This window comes from Alligator mississippiensis, chromosome 12, assembly GCF_030867095.1.
Source record: "Alligator mississippiensis isolate rAllMis1 chromosome 12, rAllMis1, whole genome shotgun sequence".
Taxonomy (NCBI): Eukaryota; Metazoa; Chordata; order Crocodylia; family Alligatoridae; genus Alligator; species Alligator mississippiensis.
The window spans coordinates 58,934,374-58,957,485 of NC_081835.1; the positions used below are offsets into that span (position 1 = coordinate 58,934,374).

Here is a 23,112-nt window from a genome sequence, read left to right on the forward strand (position 1 = left end):
ATTTCACCATTTATACAAATGCATGTGATGCGGTGCCGGGCATGTTGGCTCGCGTGCTCCACAGGCTCTGTTAATAGAGTCTGCTCCAATGCGCTGGATTTCCATAAATGCTATTAGTACTAATTGTTTTCCTGAAGCTAAGCATGGTATGTTTGGTGAAGAGCTTAATCTGATCTGATCTGACTGGGATACAGCCTTTTGGTTTTGGCCACTTGGAGGCAATGACAAGCCATAAAGGTCAGACTAGCACATTGCAGCTGATCAGAATGCTTTGCGGCTCTGCTGTTCTGTACCTTGCTGGCATATTGGGTACTTGGTTAGAGATAAATTGGGTTGGATAGGGACTAGATTCCATGAGCTGGGTAGTCCCTTCCAGTGCTAGTTTAATTGAAGGGGAAGATGCAGAATGCTCCAGTTACTCCTAAATCAAGTTAGTACATACTTAGCTTATACAACTTTACCTACAAACCAACTGCTTACCCATGCCCTGGAGACTTTCAAGTTAAATTAGCCCTAGGTTGGTGAATCTTAAGTGTGCTGTTATTGGAGGTTTCTATGCATGTGTTACAGGAGCTTTCTGCTGCTCGTTTTCAGTGCTCCAAGTAAAGTGGAATCTGCTTTGGTTGTGGCTTTACCAGTTCCAGATTTTGACCTCAGTGTATTTTAAATGCAGCTTACAGTATCTTTGCTGTACTGTATATAAGGGGGCCCTTGAGTGCAGTTGTTGCAGTGAGCTAGCCAGTCCAAGATTTGGTCTAGTTAATCACAACTGCAACAACATGGTGCCTCTTTCTGATGCTTGGTTTCCTCCTACTTGCACTTGTGAGTCCATGGAAAACTTTATACGTACACAAGACTAGATGCATCTGCACCTGCCTTTTGTACCAAGCCAGGTTGTGTGGGTGGCTTTGTGTGTACCATGTTGCGTGTGTTCCTTTAAGAGCAAGGAAGTTTGTAGTGTGTGTGTGTGTGTGTGTGTGTGTGTGTGTGTGTGTCTGCGCATGCGTGCGCATGCACACAACAGGAGAGATGGCTTTGGGTGTGTTCAGTGAGGCTTTCCTACATGTTGAGACCTATTCATACCACTGACACGGCAGTAACACGCCCTGCTTACCGGGCTGTTTCATTGTCTGCCAGATGAACCAAGAAATGATGACTTAGGAATGTTCGTAGCCCAAGATTCAAAAGCCTGGCTTTCTAGAGCTGTTGTCAGTGACGACTTGATGCACAACATTTGTGTCTATTCCAGACAACTGTTGTGTTGTACATTGACAACGGTAGGCGAGCTGAATGCACTGAGGTAGCGATTGTGCTGTAGCAGGCTGCATGCTTTTTAAGAGCAGTTCTTCCTTCACTGTCACTTCATAGCCATCTCGTTGTTCCAGATAGCCCTGTTGGTGAATGGGAGCTGAGTATCAGACGTGCCACAAAAGAGCCATCCAGGAAGCTGGAGAGGGTTGGATCTATAGTGCTCACCTGTTAATCTGGGTTGCATTCTCTGATATTATTAAGGTTCATTTGCTGCAGAGCTTGCAAGTGCAGTTTCAACAAAAGGCCTTAGCAGTGCTGCTCCTTATTAAATTTCACATCCAGTTAAAAGGTTAGACATGGCAGAAAGCAGTTCTTGCTATGTAAACCCTCTTAGGATGCTGCTTGAGCCAACTGGTGTAGCTTTTTTTTGACAGGCAGTGAACATTTACCTCTTGTGTAAACTGGACAGGTTTGCTCTGTTCTCTGCAGCCTCCACAGGCATTCTGACTAGAAACCTATGTTCGGTGGCTCTGGAAGTCGATTGTATCTATGTAGACTGTCACAGTGAGGACCTTTTGCCCTTCGTGATGTCACTAAAGCACCGGGAGACCACGCGCATAATTCCAGCACCACCTGGAAGAGTCTGAATCCTAAACCGAGTTTGACAGCTGCTCCATCTGTTGCTGACCTCCATTCTCATCCACATCAATATATGCTGCATTCAGCAAGAGCCTACATAATCTTTTCAATAAACAGGCCGTTTAGCCCCAGGGCCTTCGCTTGCGCAGCTTGGGACTGGAACGCAGGGATTTGTCATGAGAACTATTGCTCTAATATGACTTCAAATATCAGCCTTAAATTATAGCTGAGGCATGACTGATTGGTACAGGAAAAAGCTTTATAGCTGTAATTTTTTTCCTTGTGCCTGACAAGGTAAGTTCTGCTGTATTTCTAAGAAACCCTGAGTAACTTTTGTACTGTTTTTGCTATAGTTTTATTCCTCACATCCTGAACTGATCTACCTCTCTTACAGTTCAGTGCAGTGTTGTTGCTTTTTTTTTTTTTTAATTGTTAATAAGCAATTATCCTTCTGCTCAACATAGCATCAGAGCATTTTATGCTGTTCAGCCCCATCACAAAAGTTACACTTCCTGAAGAAAGGGGGGGAAAAAATCTCTTAGACTATCTTTTCTGGATGGATTGAGCGGCGTGGCCTAGGAGGTCAGCCACTCCATTTTGAAGTGCTCAGCGCTTTGAGGGCAAGAGGGGTGATGGGAAAGCTAGAAGTGCTTATGTTGATGGCATGTGAACCATTCTAGCTTGGGAGTGTTAATGTATCTGCTTTTGGTGAATGGAGAGTGCGGAAGCCCAGATCTTAAGGGACTGCAGCTGTCAAAGAATGCAGAAGACCGCAATTTAGTCTGCATAGACTGAACAGAAATGAGTGTAGATTTAACCCATAAAAATGTGCTGCTTGCCCTGAAAAACACTGGGAAAGGTGTAGCCTGTGCAGAGAGAGAAAAGGGAAGCTGAAGTTGATGGCAGTCAGGTATGATGTAGCAAAATACCACAGAACTGTTAGGGGTATAAATTACTCGCGCCTTCCCCAGCACCGTCTGTCAACCTTCTCCTGAACAATGAATTGCAATGGCATGATGTTCCCGGTAAACTGAGGCAGTTGCTTTCCGTATAGGGACCTGTATTAGGAATGTATCCAGCCAAAGATTCAATTGCTTCTCGTGTTGGGAAGGATCGAGAATACATCTTGTGAAAATGACTTGTTCAAGGAGAAAATTTCTGTAATCTGGAGCATCCTGTGTTAATTGTCAATCACAGCTTGCTAGTTAGTTTCTGGCTTTCCCTCTCTTTCCTTCTTCTTTGACTGCGATAATGAGCCGAGTGTTGTGAGGAGACAAAATATTTCCCAGTTCCTGCAGTGAGACTTGAGAGGGCGTTTGCTGACAGAGGAGGAGGCAGTCGGGCTGCCCTCGGCAGTCATCAATATTTCATACAAAGGGAGGGGAGGAAACTAGAAGTTGCATCTCTGACCCCTCTGACCTTGGGAAGAGTTGGATATATTGTTTTGGGAGAAGTGGTGAAGTGATCTGGAGGCTGAGCTCTCGTTCACAGGCGAGCTGCTTAAGTTCAAGGGAAACGCAGCTTGACCTTTTTTTGAAAGGTGCGTCAGAAAGATCTGCAGAAGAATTTAATAGACTGCAGACTCTGCTGGTGTGATGGGAGACGTCCTCCCACACCTGTTGACTTTTAGCTGGAAGGGCCTGAACAGTGAATTGAATATTGGGGGGTCCCATCTCCACCCCCCATACTTCACTCTGCAGGGTGTTGACTTAACAAATATAGGGACCCCAGTAATTACGGCAAATTGGTTCACAGATTATAATGCCTCCTGAAAATACCAGCTGTCTCATAGCTACTTCCCAGGCAGTTTTCTGTGGCTGTGCGTGTGCATTTCCCCACTCCAGTGTTCTGTCATGCCTCGCCTCCCTGCGAGATTATCCTTTGGAGATGAAGAATGGGTTTATGTTCCTCACCAAGGACATTTGAAGAGTACAAGCTTCACTCCTCCTTTTTGTTTATTTGCCACTGACTTGCTTCCATGAAATCCAGATTCTGTTCTTGAAACCACTGTAAACCGTCTCTCTATAATAACAGCTCAGTTTTAAAACCTATCCACACCATCCATGGAAGTGGACAGAAAAATCTTTAGCTCTGATGGGTAGCTTCTTCAGGGCTTGTTTCGCAAATGTTTCCTTGCATTTTGAGGGAAATGCATCATTGTGCAAAATGACATACACTACATAGAGGCATCCATAGTTCAGGTGTCCACACCAGACTTTTACTGATACTGCTACCATGCTGTAAGCTATAGCAGTATATGTCCACGTGTAGAAAAGTCCTGTGAGGCCTGTTCATCAGGTGGTTTGTCTTAATGTTTTTGTTAATGGCCTTTTTGTGTTCTCTCTACAGCTGCCATTAATCTAGCGAAGCTGAAGCTGTTCAGGCATTACTATGTTATGGTGAGTAAGTAACTGATAGGTATGTCTGTGATCAGGGCTGGAAAGCTCTTCCTTTCACACACAGGTGTTGCAAGAATGTAAGTGGCACAGCGGCTTTGTATCCAATTGTGCCAGCTGCTCTACAGATGCTTAGTAAGATGGCCCCAGATCATGGGGAGAGCAGCTTGGAGAGATCCTTTGCTTGCATCAAGTTTCAAGCTCTTGTGCACAGTGTATCTGGGTCTCCTTAAACAGCAGCTCTGAGATGTAAAGTGCATCCCACATCACCTTAAAACAATTTAAAAGCTTAGACTGAGTTTTGCTGCTCATTCTTTTAATGGAAATATTCTGCAAATGTGTTTAACCAGATGTCTGTCTACACATTTGAGGTCAACAAAGCAAAATGCATTTTGCATTGCTGGCACTAATCTCCTGGTGTCATGCAGAACTCTTTTGGGATTGTAGACTGAGTTTTAACCTTAGTGATGCAGCCTGTTTTGTGTCATCACGGGCAAGTCAGTTTTTCCATGGGCTTCAGTTGTAAAATAGGCATAGCACTGTCCTAGGTCACAAGGGCGTTTAATGAGGATAAATTCATTTAAAGAAGGGGGTAGCTCTCTGAAAATACAAAAATATGGCCAGGATTTCATAGCTTACCTTTTATTTTGTGCATTTAACTGATGTTTGCTATGACTTACGAGTTAAGTAATAGATAAGTGTTTGGGATTGGCACTGGTTTTCAGTCAGGTGAATTATGCACTTACCTGGTAGGTATATAAGTAGAGTACACTGCATTTCTTCACTCCCCCTGAGGTCACCTTGAGCTTTGCCTACTGAGTTGCTGAGCCTAAAACAACATACTGTCAGCCTAATAAAATTTAAATTTGGGACCAAATTGTGCCGAGAGGGGCATGCAGTCTCTGTTGAAAGTAAAGGAAGCTGTAAGCATCTATCACAAGAACCACGCTGTTAACGGTTTTCAGTTGCCTGGTGTCAGACATCTTTTCATAAGCTGTAAGAATAAAAAACTATGTGCCTGATTTTGCTACTCTGTGGAAACATTTACACATCCCCAGTGAAAGTTAAAGGAATATATATTATGCTGTTAATCATACCTCGAGACATTTAGATTTGCATTAGTGTTTTGCATTTAGATTTTGGTAATAAAATCATCAATCTGTATCTTTGTTTATCAAATAGTGTAATAAGTCGAATCGGGCTTAATTCTCAAGTAACTCTTCACTTGTACTGTTTCTCTAGAAAAAGAGGTTTTGAAATGATGATGCCTTCGTTCTTACTCCTTTTTTTTTCTTCTCTCCTCCCACAGATTGTATGTTACATTTACTTCACACGGATCATTGCGATGCTTATTAAGGTTGCTGTCCCATTCCAGTGGAAATGGCTCTACCAGGTATCTTGCTGGCAAAGGAGAATACTTCCATCCTCTGTATTTTTTACTCCTTTATTTTAAAATGGGACTACATTAAAAGCAAACACACAAGTGTTTCTCCATATTATAACATAATTTCTCTAAATACAGTACTAAGGTCTGTGATTTCTCCTGATCTTAACCCTGATATACCTGAGGTGGGGAAGGAATATATTTTTAGTTTCCTGTTTATCCAGCATGGCTGCTGGATTATACATGAGATGTCTGGAGGTAATCATATTATTGATTTTAGCTTTTCAGTTTAAAAGTGTCTCAAGGAAACGGATCAAGAGCATACAAAGGAAAAAAATCAGACCCAGGTTTGTCCTATGTAATTGAGGCTCTAGGGAGCTGGCAAAATAGGCTTTCACTTTTCCATCTACGGGCTTTATTTGCTTGGTGACTTTTTAAATGCTTGGTTTCTTACAGTATAATCCAAGCTACCATGCAGGGAGTCTTTGAATGTGTTAACTGCTGGTAGCTCCAAACAGTTTAAAGGATCTTTGTTTCCTTAACTGCAGTAAGGCTTTGCTTTTAATTTTAAAGAACTGAAATAATGTTTAGATTTGTAACTGGTTATTTAAAACCAGGAAAACAACAAAAGTAGAAGGCTTGACAGTATTTGTCCAGATACTGGCATCAATCAGGCAGGGAATAGCTTTGTTGCACTTTTACCAGACTAAAGTCATCTGGTTCACTAAACCCTCCAATTCTCAAACAAAGGGAAATGTATTGCAACTATATTGGGGTCAAAAATAATAATCTTGTCTCCTGTTTTTACTTGTAGCTGTTGGATGAAATGGCCACACTGGTGTTCTTCGTCCTTACTGGGTACAAGTTCCGTCCGGCATCAGACAACCCTTACCTACAACTCTCTCTGGAAGACGAGGATGACTTGGAGATGGAAGCTGTGTAAGAACTTTCCTGCCCCTCCTCATTGTTGGTTTTAACATTGTGCAGAAAGAACAGACTGCTTGCACCTTCGTTTGAAGGAGACTTATTATTCTCTCCCCACTCTACCCCTTAAGCAAATCAGTCTGGGATGTGTAAAAGTGAGGTCTGGAGCTAACTGCTCTACTCAGTGGCTCTCAAAGCACGAAGGAAGCTTGTGTGCTTATGTGCGGACCAGAACTGAGCATTGTACTGGTGTGCAGAAAGATACTAGGTCACATAAGAGCTTTGCTTTTTTTTTTTTTTTTTTTAAGTCATTTGCAAAGGTGCTGTTGGGGCTGGAACAGGACTAGAAGGGGCCTCTTAGGCCATGGAGGCCAGTCCCCTACATTCTCAGGCAACTGTTTATCCAGAGGTCTCAAACTGGGGCACTCCAGGCCTTGACATGTACTGCAGCCATACAGCACTTTGCAAAAAAGAAGCTAAGCACCACCTCCACCATGGGATTGGCTTATAAAAAAGAGAAGGCATTTTTAATGCTCTGTAATGGCAGAAGCAGAGAAATGGTTAGGTGAAGATACTTTGAGGTAAACCTAGAAAGAGGGCCATACCCTCCCTCTTTGCAACATCCTTCCCAATCCCACTTGGGGGAGGAGGGTGAGATGGTGAGAGAAAAGATAGTGTCACATTGTAACATAAGATTGTTATATTGTAACTTAGAGCCATGTTCTTCCCTTTTGCTTCAGTATCTGCTGTTCATAGACCTTTATCAAAGTTTGCAATGTATCTCCAGCCAGAGGCAACACCAGTGGCCATCTATCCCCCTAAAAGCATCCACATGTTTGCTTAAACATAGACACCCTTATTGTCTTACCCCTTCAGTTTTTTTTTTCCCCCTGTCTGTGTTTTTGCATCTTTGTATTAACTGTTGCAGACAATGAGGCTTGCCTGCACTCGGGTCTGCTTGGAGTGGAGAGGTGCTATTATGGTTTAGGTTTTGTTTACATGAGGAAGGTCTTGATCTTGCAGACGAGCTACTGTGGATCATTACCCTACTGAAGTCATCTTAACCTTGCTATTTTTGGTGACAGCTGAATGCCTGCATAAAGCTTTCTCAGCCTGGCTTTTTAGAGTGAACCTGCTGGCTCTAGCTGTCACGTCACAGCCTATTGCTGGCAATTAGATTAACTTGAGGCAATCCCTGGGAAATCCTTAATTCCAGTGCAAATGGAGGAGAAGTTATTTGACCTTTGGCTCAAAGACCAGAATGAACTGACCTGGTTCCCTTGCAGTCTCATCTTAACTGGAGCGCATCCAGTGTGTAATCAGAGAGAGGTTTCTTCCAGCGGTTCTTACCCTGAGAATTCTTCGCAAGCACACAACTTCCTTGCAGCTGCAGGATACTAATCTGTGTTCACCCACCGTAGAGTGGGTGGAGTACAATGCAGGGTGCTGCTTTACTTACTCTTACCCCTGATAGTTGAGCCTGGAGCTTTGACAGCACAATCCTGAGCAAGGCAGAACTACAGGGTGAATTCTTAGAAGCCTTCCTCTTCCATGTTCCCTTGCTTCTGCTAGATCACCAGGCCCTGGGGCTGATGATCCATTACATATGGAAATAAGAATTCTAAGAGTTTTATAATCTGGAATAATTAAGCACAAAGATGGATTTCAATCCAAATGCTTGCCCCTGCCCCTCTGGTATTTCTGCCTCAGGGTGGGATTCAGAAATGTTTCTAATTTCCTGTAATGGAATGCCATAAAAAAGCCTTGTTCAGTGTAATTTAACATGTATTCTTGCCCATCTGAATTGATTTCTCAGACCTTCTTGGGGTGTTGTGATTTGGAGAAAGCAGCGGGGAGAGAGTTGATGTATTTGGGATGAGAGGACAAACAAAGGGCAGAGATGGTGAGGCAGTCTCTACAGATGCTTGAATCCATCATTAAAGTCTCAAGGCTCTTATTAACCTTATCTGTCCCAATTCATTTTAATGAAAGACTGAATCTGCTCCTTTTCCTAGAGGCTTACACAATAGAATGGTCTTCCCAGAGGTACCTTTAAAGGAATAGCATCTTAAATCACATTGTCTGTATTTTTTTCTTTCCTTTTAGTTATTTCAGGGTTTACTTTAACTGAGATCAGAAAAATAAGTTCTCTGTGGCTTATTCTGTGCATGTGTAATAGCATGCCTCGTGGTTTGTTTTGGGTTTCTTTTGCTTCCACTTCTCTGTAAACAGTTTCTCCTTTGTGGGAGTCCTTTAGATCACAGGAGTTTAGAAGCTGTTTTGTTAAAAACAGAGAGAGAGAAAAAGTAGAACCAGCAACATTTGCAAGAAGATTAGGGGAGCAGATGCAATATCTAAATTTAGCACATCTTGAAACATTAGATTGCATCCCTGGTATCCATTGTGTGGGTAGGATAGTCAAAGTGGTCCAAACTTCAGCGAAGCAATGTAATTGTAGCTTGACTGGTGGCACATCTGGTCACTGTCAAAGCACAATTGAGGTTTATATACTTCCACTAGTTTCATTCTATAACCCAGACAGGCTCTTAATAGCTTTTGGCTATTGTAGAAATTGAAATCATTTCCCTGTTGGAAGAAGCAGAGAGGATAGGCTTAATGTCAAGAATACAATAGCAGAGGGCCTGACAAGAACAAGAACAACTGTGTACTCCTATAGACGTGCAGTAAGGCTGCTCCGCTGTGTTGCAAATCCAGCGCCATTGATCAAGTCTGCTGGAACACGGAAATTAACACGCTCTAGCAGCCTCCCCGCGCTGAAAAGCAGCAGCAGGGTGCTTTACACTAAAGCTTATGCAAGGAGCTATAGTTCAGAGTGCCCTGTCACCATCTTTCAGTGTGGGGATACTGATGCACATGATGCTCAGGCACTTTTAATTAGTGTGGTTCTCTAATTAAAGTGCCTCCCCCTCTCCACACACACCTCTTGGGAGCATGTCTATAAACACCCTGTGTGACTAGGTTTAGGCAAAGTAGAGATCTGGATAGAAGTTCTGATTAGGCAGGTACTCAGTGCAACAGGACTGTCAGGAATCATTAGCCAGCTGTCTCATCTAGCTTGCCTAATAAAACATTTGAGCAGTGTTGCCCTAAATGCTTGTAGGTCCCAGATAATTTGAAAGGTTTTTACCTTGTAGGGGATATGCAGGTAGGTGGGTTTCCAGTCTGAATGCAAAATATGGCTAGGGTGCTGTTCTGATCTTGAGGATGAGGTAAAATTTGATAAGGAGCCTTGTTGGCCAGCACAGGTGAGGTTTTTTTAATTGCTTCTTAATTGTAAGGTGCTGTTGTTTTGCTTTCTAGGAGCTGGGTAACATGGTGCCATATTGGAGCATTCATGCTACGGGCTCTCAAAATGCTTATAGCACTTTATCTCTCTGCATACTTTATCTTATGTCTTTAGGGGTCCATTGGTTTAAAAGCTTACTTTGACTGGGATCTCCAGTGCTCTGAGCCAGTTTAAGGTGGTGCATAAGTGGAATGAGAGCAGCAATTAAAGAATAATTAGTGACAAAGTCAGTTTTTGCAGTATTTTTAATAAACTCTAACTAAATTAATCTTGGCCAGTATCTAACCTGACTAGCTGGTTCCAGGAAACACCAGACAATGTGTTGAACTTTTAGCCTATCTAACCAATTGTATAAATGTAACTCTTCCCTGGATACAATGTAAAACAGACAGGTTTGAATGTTTCAGACCAGATGTTCTGTATTTTGTGCTACTCTTCAATAGTTCACTGCACTATAGATGCTCTGTGCTGCCTGATAGGAGTGTTACTTATTACCCAGCTTTTTTTTCTTTCCTCATTGGACTGTAGAAAGAAGCAGTATTTGTCATTTTAAACCAGCAGCTCCAATGAATGTTGTCAGTAAAACTTAGAAAATGCCTTTTTTTTGTAATTTGCATACAAGCTCAAGAATTTTCCTTCCAATTAATTTCTCTCCAATTTGGCAAGCTCTTGCCTCATCCAGTTCTGAATGGAACTGAAGTTAACATTCCAATTCATGAAGAGCCTTTGCACGTCAAAACACGTTTGCACCAACCTCACCGGTGTCAGCACAGTTTGGAAGTAGCATTAGCTGGGGAAAGCACTGAAGACAAGTTTACCCTAAAGAATTCGGCAAAAGATTTTTCTTGCAACAAGTTTCTATTCAATTTTTTTTGTGAACTAGTGGAGGATAAAAATGGTCTCTGGAATTAATTTTTATTGTATTACAAGCTTTTTAGGACTGGAACTCTGTGGCCAGTTTTCAAATGCATCTGATGGCATGCCTCCTTGCTTGGTCTTTCAACTGTCCCATAACCTTTGGTTACAGAAAAGCAGTAGTAAGGTATGGAACTGCTTACAAAAGCAGTTTTTCTTGATCCTGGTACAGGCGAAAGGAAACAGTCTCTTGCTTCAATTCTCATTTGTAGCATCTTATTTCGGCCATCTGGTTCTCCTTATTGCGAAGAGAGAAAACTTAAATGGAATGTTTAAGATAAATGAGGCTGAAATAGGTACAAGTACCCCCAGATAACTCAAATGAATTGTTTGGTGGAAAGTGCTGCAGTATCATCCTCTTTCTGATGCTGTGTCTGTACCTTTTTACTGTGAAGTGCCCTGAGGTAGCCCACAGAGGTACTTGGCTCCAGTGTTTGCCCTTCAACGGTTACATTGGGGATCTGATGCTTAGAGTAGCTTGTGGAGTTGGTAATGCAAAAAACTCAGCATCACTAATTTTTTAACCTAGTTTTTCAGGAGCAATTAAGTCATTACCTATTGATGGTTAGGAGGCCTTTGTGCATGAAATGTAGCTCCAGGGTGGGTGCTGGTGAATAAATGTCCATGCCAGAAAAACACAGTCCTAAATGACTCATGAGAGGTCCAGGCATGAACACTTTGCTACATGGACTCATGGAACAGGCATGGACACTTGGCTAACTTCCTTGGTAGCTATGCACCGAGATTCATTTTGGGCAGTGGATCTCTCACTCCCCAAACTACACATCATGTAGTGTGTCCTTGATGTACCCCCAGTTTGTAGGACCAATAACCTGACATCTATTTTATGTACTTTATTAACTTTTTTGTTAATCCTTTTTAAAAAATCTGCTAGGGGTAGGTTCTTGTTTGAGCAAACCTAGTGACTTGAATAAATTAAACTATTTGTGTCTCAGTCACAGGAAAGCAAGGAGCGTGCAAGAGACTTGGGATGAGAAAATTGCATTTTTGAGTTTTTGATAGAGTGAGGGAATCTAGTGTTTTGCTCTAAGACTTCCCTTGTTGCCCATTTCGGGTAACTTCCCAGAGCCCTGTTGCGAGGTCCTCGATTCATGGGTCAGTTTAATTCCACTGAACATTTGGCAGAGATGATCTGTAAAGAGACATTCATTCTTCATTCTCCAGCTACATCAAGGAAGAGAAGGTTACACATTTGAAAAACTGCATTTGTAAACACTTATGTGCTAGGTGAAACAGCAGTAAAAATCTATATGCTTGTTTGCCAGCTAAGCATTTCCTGTTCTGGTTTAGTTTGGTTTGGGTTTTTTTTATTAAATAATGCTTTAGCAGAAAAAATCAGAGCTCATTGACATTTGGGTGGCTAATGGCATCCTGAGTACTTTTGTATGTATGCACACATGCTCATGTGCTTCTTTTCATGTAATAAATATCCTCTCACTTTTCTGAGCCCATGGCAGAAGATAAAAGGTTGCAAACTTCAGAAATCTCATAGGGAGCCTTTGCCATGTTAGGTTGTTCCAGTTTGATTTTTTTTTTTTTTGTAAGTGAAATGCAAGGCGGGAGGCTTTCTCTTATTTGATAGATGGAAAATGCCTTTGATTTTTCTGAGGAACGGTGCTGCAGAAGTGTTCAGTTGGTCTCGGCCCAGTGATTCTTCTGCAGGGGGCTGTGGCGCCCTGCGGTGCCTTGAGATCCTTTCAAAGGTGCCACCTCATGTTAGTGTTTAGCGTGTAAACATTCATAAGAGAAACCCAGAGATTTCAAATAGGAATCTACTGCATTCAAAACTTCTGACCAGTTGGAGTCTTTCTGAGTGTCTTACAACAGGAGAATTACTCTAATCTTTCTACAATACAAAAAAAATGAATGAAAACTAAGAGCTGGCATTTTTGGAGGGGTGCCTTGCGTTTAAAAAGGTTGAGAACTGCTGGCTTTAACATCCCCTTTCTCATAAATCAAGGGAAGGGAGAACTGTGTCTTAGATTTCAACCTACTGTGCTCACCCTAACTGGGCTCCAGGCTTTGCTCAACTCTTCCAGGAAAATGTTAGAATCATGAGCTAATGCTGTTGCACTGGATATTTTCACTCTGGCTCTCTGATCCATGCCCACTTTCAAACGGGGGAAGCTTGAGAAACTTGGCTGGTCTGTGCAACACCAAAATGCTGTTGATGACCATGTTTACAAAAGAAAAAAAAAAAAGAAAGAACCCTTCCACCCCTCCCCAGCATGTGAAACAAAATTGCAGTTGATGAAATGGCAAGCTAAGGTAGAAGCTGTAAACCTGAAGACCATGTGTGTGTGCATGCACATGTGAGAAAGGGGGCATAGGGGGGACTGCACAGTTAATCACATGAAAACTTTGCTCAGCTTTCACCTTTTTTAAATTAAATCCAAGTTAGAAAGGCTTAACTGTAGGAAAGGCTAAAGTATGTATTGGTTGCATTTTTACTGAGGGTCTTTAGCCAGTAGAAGAAAATGATCTTGGACATTGTAGGCCTTTGAATTTGGTGCACCTGAACAGAAAACAATAGGAGTTGTCTGTGCAGGTGAGAGTATACTAAAACTAATCTGGAGACTGATCTTTTCTTCTGAGCAGGGGCAATAGCTATTCTTCACCAGCCAAGTGACTTGTATACTCTGTACTATGCCACTTGTAAAGCATGTGCTGTCCATTTGTGCACATGGAGCCAGAATTTTGCTTCATTTTAGGCTTGTGGCTTGAAGGTGCAAATACTCTCAAGCAAAAGAGAAGTCTGTTGGTTTCTGGTTTTAATACCATCTTCTGGACCAAAACACAGCATGTAAACAATTGTCCTCCCTGGGGTGGGTGGGAAAGCAGTTTGCTGCTTTCTCATTCCTGGCAGGGTTGGGGAAGGGTGGGGAGAATGTCCAAAGCAATAGGCCTCATTTGTACATGTCAGATGCCTCAGTGCTATTTTACAAATGATGCATGGGAGCATGTGTTGGGGGTGTGGGATCCCCTCTGAAGTGGGATCAGGTGGAAGTAAAAGTATTAAATTAAATGAAAGCATCTCACCAATGCATAAAGGCTGTAACCTCAATTATTTTTCTAGCTACCTGCAGCCACCCAATAAAGCAAACACTGTAAGAATACTGTCACCTTTGTTTCATCTCTGCATCCTGAGTTTGTTCCCTTTGCATTAGGTGGGATAAACTGCTCTGCAGGAGAAGGAAATGGCAGCACCTGTAGGTCCCTGCCATTCTGCCTTCCACAGGCTTCCAGGTCCTGCATCACAGCAGACTGCTGTAAAAAGCAAGCATCCCTAAAGCTCTGTTCTTTGAGTTCGGTGACCTTGCTTGATGGCAGATCAGTTTTCAGTCCAGTTTGCAGTATCAGACTTGACTCCTGGAGGTCAGGTTCTATCACCCTTCCAGGTTTTTTCCTCTTACAGAGCTATAGAACAGAAGACCAAGCAAAAAGGAGGGTCAGGATGTTCCGAGCTGTGAAAGATGGAAACGCTTCTGCAGACATGGCAATCCTTTCCTTAAAGGTCTGGGATAACTAGGACAGGAACAAAGCAGTGGGACACCTCTTAACAGAGTTTGTAATGGACCGCTCCTTCCTCCTGTTAGTGACCAATTATTTGCTCCTGTAGCAACTACAAGTATTACTTGCTTAAAAAACAGAGGAGAAGGGGTTTGACATGTCTTAGCTGTCATTCAGTATCATTTTTTGGTTAGAAATAACCAGAGCTCCTATACACTGCAATTCTGGGAATCTTTGAGGTACATTATTGTGGATCAGGGTTGAAATCTCATGGCAGCTTGGAGAGTGAGTCTGAATGCGAGTGCTTGAATTTAGCTAATGCTGTTTGGTCCTGAGTTTCATGGTTCCTAATAAGTGTTGTCTGAACTGCTTCGGGGGAGGGAATACTTCACAATGGTTATTGGTGACAAAGGTAGAAACAAAAACCTAGGTGATAGGTATATAAATGCTGTCCCATCTGGACCTCCTCTGTGCAGTCCACACTTGTTCTGTCACCAGTGGAGTTCTGCTGGCAATAGTGTGTTTCTTTGGGAAAATTATAGCTACAATAAACACAAGCTTGGAGATCTTGCCTGGGATGGAAGTAAAATGACATTATCTAAAGAGCCTTTAAAACAGCCCTCTCCCTTCATCCAAAAAAGGATGAGGAGAGAGACTTTTTTTTTCCTTTCCTTTTAAAAATATCTTGCTCAAACCAGCTCTTTGGGAAAAGGCACAGCAAGAATGAAAGCTGCATCTCAACACAGGACATTACCTGCCATTAGGATTTTCTGTGATGGATTTGCACAGGGGCCCAAGGAGGAGGTGAGGGAGCATTCTTACCTGGGGCTCTTGGGGTCCGCAGTAAAGAATTTTATTACATGACAAGACATCAAAAGGCACTGATAAATAAGTGGAGCAAGTACCATATTCTACAACAGAATAAAAAGATTAAATTGCATATATATCAAATTACTGTGTGGGAGAGATTATTTTATCTGTGGTTTACAGAGGAAAAGGACATTGTATCCCTATCTTGGAGAGCTTGTCTTATCCTCAAGGTAATAGTCTGACACTGGTGGCATTATTCCAGCTTGGTGCACAGATGTGCCTGTATAATCTGCAGAGTATTATGAGGTTTTATGTTCCTTCTGTCAAATTGCCATGATAAATCCAGTTCCAAATTGATATAAGTGACCTCGGTTTTTTATTGTTATCCTGATTTCTACTGAATAACTTTGATATTAGCAGGACTCAGTATGTTTTAAGCCACTGTTTGATTCTGGACTGTAGCCATGTGCATAATACATAGCACAGATATTTTTCCCCTCCTCTGGTTACTATGTATAGAAGCAGCGAAGATCCAGAAGAGGTAATGATGAACCCTGTATGTTAATTAAAGAATTAAGAAAATTTTTAAATGCATGTGTTTCATGGGGTAGTTTGTTGGGGGGTTTTTAACTTATAGGCTTCAAACTTTAGTAAAAGTGGGTAGGCTGTAGGGTTTTGGTTGTTGAGCTGAGCCCCAGATTATATTGTTTCTCTTTAACATAAACACAGATTAAAGTACTTACATGCACAATACGTAAAACTGCTCTGGTAGATCTTTCCCTTGGCCTAGCTAGCAACTTGCTTTCCTACTGGAAGACCTTATCCTCTTGCAAAGAGCTTCCAATAACCAATTATACCTTGCTTGCTTCCCTGCTACCTCCTCTCCATCCTAGAAAGATATTTTTAGCTAGGAAGTTCTACACAGTGCTCCACAGCAACACTTCTTTAGAATATAAAGGAGCCTTGGCATTGCTGTGGCTTTCTCCTCCTTGGTCCCAGTCCTTCTGTGCGGTCTTGATCTCTGTGCTGTCTTAGGCCTGTAGGGCTGGCTGTGGGTGGCTTCTTCAGACTGCTGAAAACAAACAGTTTAGTCCCAGCATGGTTACTCTGGCTCCTGTGGATGCATCTGTTTTTGCCCAAAGACTTTTTAGAATAAACTTCAGCACATTTTTGCACTGAAGCCTGCAAAACGCAAATGCATTAACAACAGTCTTTCCACTGAAATTCAGCAAGAATCTGTGCCAGCCATTTCCATTTGGAAAAATAACAAATGAGGATGTTTATGGAAGGAGAAATGGAAGTTCTTGATACCAAAATGGAAGGATAATTTTATGTATAAGGCATACAATTGGCACCCTAGAGACTTGGGTTTGGTTTCTGGATTTTCCATCACCCTACATGGTCTTAAGTCACTTGTCCCAGCTCTCTGCTGAATAATAGGTGCCATTCTTGCCCATTTGTAAGATATTTAGGACAAAGACTATGTAACTATCAGCACAAATAATGAGCTAGTTCAAACCCTAGTTTTAAAATCCAGTGTCATCCTTTAACTTGGAGTCGAATTATTTTCCAAAACCTCAATTTGTCTATACTAAAGATCCTTCTTTTAGGGATGTGACTGGACTTCAGTTGCCTCTCTTGTACCACTTAAATATCTGTCCATGTGACTTTGGCTCCTAGACAACATCAGCATTGTCTTAGAGGAAATGCATTGCTACTATTTTGCAAGCTGTGGAAAAAGATGAGTCTAATCTAGATGTGACTAATTAGAGATTTCTGTGGAAGTAAAACGGTACAAATTTAATTATAGAAAGATAATTGTGTTTGTTTTGATTTGGTTAAGTAATCATCATATTTGTTTGGTTTATAATAAAACAGAAACAAAATAGAGGGCCAAGCCTGGTGGTTGGTAGAAATGGGTGTTCCAGTTCTTGGGTTGTGGATCTTGACTCTTCTGAAGCACTGTTGTTTTCACTCATATTCTGAGACTCGCTTTTTTGCTTTTCTTTCCTTGTTTCTCCAGGGTGACCACTTCTGGGGTAATGGAGGGGATGAAGAAGGTCAAGAAGGTGATGAATGGTTCAGCGGAGTCCCAGGGCGAGTGGGAGAACACAGCATGATGGCCTGATCCCCTGGACCAAGGCAGCACTTTCAGAGAGACTTTTTTTTTTAATTTATTAATACACCTCTCAGTGGAAAGGGAGCAACCTGTACTTCCCAACACTGACACTGCAGCGGGGCGTGTGTAGGGGGAGCAAAACATTGCAAAAAATACCTAACTATTCTTCTTTTTTTTTTTTAAAGAAAATGGAATTTCTTGCTGTACCTGCCGAGAGTGTGACACTTTCCTATGGATGCAAGGGTGGCTTTGGTTTTCTTTTTGTAATATTATTTTGCCCCCTTTCTGGAACAGGTGGTTGATCCAAATTGCTTGGTGGCGTTATCTGAAAAGTGTAATACAAATTGAGAGAGAGAGAGAGAGAGAAAGACCTCTTAGTGTGTATGTAAAGCTTATAATTATATAATGCATATAGATACACACATGCTCTGTAACATACATGCTGGAGTTGACAATATCATGAAAAATGAGGAAATGGGAGAGGGTATGTGACTCTTTTTTGTAAACTTCTGCCAAATCAGGCAGGCTTCTTGATGGCCAGGAGGGAGACAGTGAGGAGGCTGTAAAATAAACTAACAGGAATGATCATTTGGAAAATGTAACCAGATACTGGATCAGAGATGACTCTCTTGCCATCTTTCCCTTTGGTGAAGTCCAGAGGTTGGTCTTTTCTAGTCCGTGCAGGTAAATACTGGGATGCATCAGTTTAAGCATGTGCTTCATTGAAAAACATCATGGTTTGAGCTTTTTGTCCTTCAGGCTAAGTTCTGATTTCCACCGTTGGAAAAGTTGCTCTGTATTTATGCACCGATGCAGAAGAAATCAGCATTTGGTACTCGGGCCCTTTCCTATCAGCTGGGTAACACTGATGCTGTTTGTTAGGGCCCTATGGGATTATTTTAAGTCTTGATTCTTAAACTGTGACCCAGAACGTTTTGGTTTCCAATATGAAATGTTTGAGAAACACATTGTGGTGGGCTGGAGTGTTGCAAAGGGCAATGGTCCAGCAAGAGGAGCTTCTTACTTGTGTGGGGGAGGAAGAGCTTCTGAAAGAATGCTGTGACTACTGCAGGACGAATCTCTGGCTCATCTCCTTTATTCTGAACCATATTGTCTCTGTGGGTGGCTGCTTGCCTCTGGCTGGAACGTGTAGAATCAGTGATGCTGCTGCTGCCTGAGCCCCTCTGAGTCGAACAGAGTTGATGGCGTAACCAGTAAGCTGCAGCTCCAGTCATAGCAGGGAGCATGTTGGGAAGTAAGATGATGGTATTTCTTCCTAGGCCCTGTAAACATTCAGCAAATAGGAAGTTAAAGCTTTCTGTTCAGGCATTAAAGTAAAAGAAAATGGGAAAGGGCTGTGTAGGGGAACAGGGATAGTGATGAAGCAGTAGGTGCTTGTGGAAAGAATTGGTGATTAGCTAATTGAGGAATTTCACCTACTGGCTTCTAGTCTTCAATAGGATCCTTAACAGACAAATTACAAGTGCCCTGTGCTTTACCTGTAGTGCTCTGGTATTTCTGATAGCACAAGCATCTAACATAGTACTAATAAGGCTGCTCTTAGCTGGGTAGGGGAGTCACTCTTTAATTCAGTATAAGAGGGATAAGGTGGTATATAACTTAATCAAATAAAATAAGTAGAAACTAAGCGACTTGGACACCAGCCTTAGTCCTTTTGCAGGGCTATGTAGATATAATGCAGGGTTGCATAGGTTTCACTATAAGAGCTTGGCATACCTGCAAATGACAAACCCACAAGGGATCAGATTTGTTCAATGGCTGCAGAGCTTGCATCTCCAGGGAGCAACTGCCTGGGGAGCTAGACTTGCTGGCAGCTTTGTTCTCTTCCTACAGCCTGGAACAGGGTGAAACTCACTTTTTGGTTTTGGATTGTCGAACTGTTTCTTTCTGGGAACTGAGGCTGAGATGGGGTTTCAGTTCTTTAAAACTGCTTCCCATTGGACAGCGGTATTGCTTTCTCCCTACACCAATTCTCATCATCACTGCAAGCTTCAAAAATGTTGAAAGTGGATGGTAAGAAGAGTCTGTCTGCTCTGATGCCTGGGATCAGTTTCCTTTCATATTGCACTTGAAAACATCATGATTCCCAACACCAAGGTTTTTTTCTGTAGCAACTTTCTCACTTGCTTCATAATACATTAGAGCTGTAATAGTCTGCCCCTACCCTTGGTGGCTAACATCTCATGAACCTCAAGCTTTCATTAGGAGAAATGGAAATTTTTCACTAGCGGGGTGGTCCACACATGATCTTGTAGAGCTTCCAGGGTTCCTGGAAATAATTGTTTTTGCTCTTTCTGCATGTTAAGTGGTAGAGATGTGAGGAAGTAGCACTCAGCCAAGTGTGCCAAGGCAGTTGTGGTCTTGAAAGCTGTTGCTCTTATATGGGAAAGCACGCTCACTCTGCTCTGATGTGCAGCCCCAGAACTGTGGAAGTCCCTGGCTGCCTATTTGCAATTCCAGGGAATGGCCTTTTAGATGTGGACTTGCCTGCAAATTGTTGAGAATAATGCATTGGCAACTCCAGTGCTCTTCTGGCAAATGGAGGTGGTTGAGTAAGCAGTAAGGATTTCATGTCAGGAATAGAGGTGCAACAACACATTCTTACTCCAGAAGTGATGCCTTCAGGGGATCTGTTTGTACACTTCCTGAATTAAATGTGAACTTTTTTTAAAGGATATGGCTCTTTCTACTCCAATGGGTGTTGGCCCTTTCAGAAGTCTTGTGAGGACTGCTAGGGGATGCCAACTCTTAACTGCTACATATTACGGCAACACAGCCACCGGTATAGGTAACGCTTATACCTTCAGTCTCAGGTTTCTCTCTTTATATGCACTTTTGCTAATATATCCGCTAGAAATTTGTCTGCAGAGTCGAGGAATAAGCAGGAGTTGAGGCTGTCTCATGGGCTATGAGGTGGAGAGGAGGAACCCAGGAAGCGTTTCTAAAATGGGCAACTTTGGTCTGTGAACCAGAGACAAATGCGCCACTTTCTGGCCAATTCTAGCTGGCATCTGATGTCAGCAATGTTGGAAGACAACCAATGGTACCAGCTGGTTGCAGCTAAATTATTGCTATGAAAATATAGTGCTTAGCATTGTGGGTGGAAAAATGAGCAGAGCAATCAAAAGTTCATATAGCAGCCACCATCTTACAGGCACTCTCTCTACTTGCTTCTCAAAAAGGAAGGCTTGCCTTTTTTCCCCCCCTGTCTACTCCATGCGATTGGCAAGTGCTTGATTTTGGTGGCCAGCCCCACTGCCCTGAAATAGTGACCCAAAAGTTACGATAATCAAAGCACCTGGCTTTCAAACACTGCTTCCACAGATGCCTGGTACCCTACTGACACTGTAAAGAGGGTGATCCAATTACTTGCGACTAAGTTGACCATCCTAGGATGCAGGTGGTTTAACTTCCCTCTTTATGCCTGTAATGATGAAAGTTGGCAAAAAAAGAAAAAGACTTTACAAGGCCATAGCGCTAAAAGTGTCTGAAGGCTTGGAAAACTGGGCCTTCTGTGAGCATATAGCTGCGGATGGCTTGATGCATCACCCCTAGAGACCTTGCAGCACATACTGTGCAAACTGTGAAACGTCTCAGGCATCGGCTCTCTTCAGTAGTCATGCAACTTATGCCCCAATAAATCAATATTGATAATGATACCCAAATGATGCTTGAACACTCCTGCCTACTGTGGTAGCAGTGACTGCTGTAGTTTGGTTCAGCAAGCTGTCTTCCACAATAAGCTTGCTTGTAGTGCAGTTGCCAAATGCTTGAATATTACTGGCTTGGGAAATATTTCCCTTGGTAGTTTTATCTTCAGGCTTCTGTTTTGTTTTGTTCTTTTTCAACCATGATATTAACAGTATCACCCAGAATGTCACCTCCTTCCCTCGAGTGCAGTAGTTCCAGTTGGGGAAGCAACAAGCTATGCTATTAGTAAGCTCTTTTTCATGTTACCATCTAAACCAGCATGTCACGGTCTGCTCGGTACATTGTTCAGCATGTTTCTCTCCAGCAGGTTGCCCTGTCCCTTGATTTTCGTGCTGGCGTACCCTGGGAGCATGTTGTAAAGATTTGGTGCATTGCAGCATTTTTGTCTCGGAGCTAGTATATGGAAGATGTCTATTTTTTTCCTAAGCTACATGGACCCTGTAGAGTGTGAGCACACATTTACTGTATATTCTTTTAGCTATGTAACATTCCTCCTAACATTAAATTTATGTATCCTACTTGAGTTTCTTAAGTATCAAAGTACGAGCCAGGAATCCACTCCAGAAAACAGGATTTAAATGCACATTTTTAGCCGCCTTTGTTTTCTGCCACCAGTGACATCGCCCCTAGTGAGGGGGGACTTGCACTCCAGTCTATGACCACCAGATGCTCACAGTGGGGTAGGGAATAAGGGGAAAGGTAGCTGTCAGCGAGTTGGGAAACACCTGTCTGATTTTGAGCACCTGCGAATTCCACTGAGCTCCGCGGCTGGTGAGATTGCTGGACACCTGTTGAAAACTGAACCATGAGAGGACAAATACTGAGGGGGAGGAAAGGAAATCTGTTTTCCAGCCTGTCTCTAAATATCATTCGGTATCTCCCATGACTATAGCTAGCTAACCACAGCAGACTTGGAATGCTAGCTCCGATATGGCTGCTTCCGTCCTTGTCATACATGACCCTTTCCCCTCTCTCCATTGAAGAGACCATGGAGGCTTAACCAACAGTGAGGGGAAGTCACAAGGTGACACTCAAGACTCACCAAGAACAATTATTTTGCCTCCAGAACTTTTGCACATAAACCCGGCACGTATCTTAAATGTTTTTCATAGGAAATTACATTGGAAAGAGACTTCGTGAGACTCTTGAGCAATTAGTTTCTTATAGTGTTCCTTGGAAAATGTTGTAATCTCTTTTTTTTTTTAAAGATTAATCTTGGATTTCCTGGTAGCCACAGCCATGCAGCTGCTTGCTCACATCATTTTTATTAGTGATACTGAGAATTCTGTAGCTTTTCCCTAGTGATGTCTTGTTTAGCTATAGCAGTGATTTCTTTAAGGTCTCTGCATGGTTTATACTTGAAAGCTGTTTTCTAGGAGGCTGAAGCTGGATTTGATGAGAAAATATTCTCTTGAGATACTACATTATACGTGAAGTGAAGGCACAGAAGAAAGTGGCTGAGAAGAGCTCATTCTTTGCAAGTTGACTGGTTCAAGGACCTGTTTAAGTTTTGACTACAGTGAATTCTGTAGTGAGCAAGTTTTAAATGTTTCCCTCTGGAAACTTCACTGAGCCTTCTGATCTCCATATCTTAATCTGAACTTTGACAACCATGTTGCCAAAGGGGAGTCAGACTTTCTCTTGTATCTACAAGTCCGAAAGCTAGGAGACTGGAGCAGTGAGGTGATAACCATCTGAAGCAAAGGATGGCTTTGAAAAGTGCCCCTCTATTAACGGTGGTTGGTGGGGGTCTTTTTTTTTCTTTTCTTTTTTTTAAAAAAGATCCTTCTCTATCCTAAATCTGCTTTAGGGCATCTTTGTAGGTTGTACTTGGCCATCCAAACTCCAAAAGAATCAAAAGATTAAAATCCTCATTGAGCTCTTGCTTTTTGGGGTTGCTTGAAGGTGTGTAAATATTTGACTCTTGGTTTCATGTTGCGACGCAAAATGGATTTTTCAGTATTTTTTTTAACTTTTAATAAAAGAGCAATGAACAGTATTTATCTAAAGCTAATTTGGGTGGGTACAAATCAGGATGATTGGTCATTTGGTTTTTCCTGCTGTGATAAACGTGTAAAATAAAGATTGTATGACTGGAATGAAA

The 23,112-nt window shown here is 42.2% G+C and overlaps 1 protein-coding gene across 2 annotated transcripts in view; it reads left to right on the forward strand.

Annotated features, from left to right (window-relative positions):
• GPR107 (G protein-coupled receptor 107) overlaps positions 1-23,112 on the forward strand; it is a 54,914-nt gene extending 31,802 nt beyond the window's left edge. For both annotated transcript variants that reach the window (XM_019475730.2, XM_019475731.2), the window contains 4 exons: positions 4,240-4,289; positions 5,596-5,679; positions 6,485-6,609; positions 17,181-23,112. In XM_019475730.2, coding sequence (XP_019331275.1) covers positions 4,240-4,289; positions 5,596-5,679; positions 6,485-6,609; positions 17,181-17,277 — 356 coding nt within the window. In that variant the 3' untranslated portion in view covers positions 17,278-23,112. The remainder of the gene's footprint in view (positions 1-4,239; positions 4,290-5,595; positions 5,680-6,484; positions 6,610-17,180) is intronic.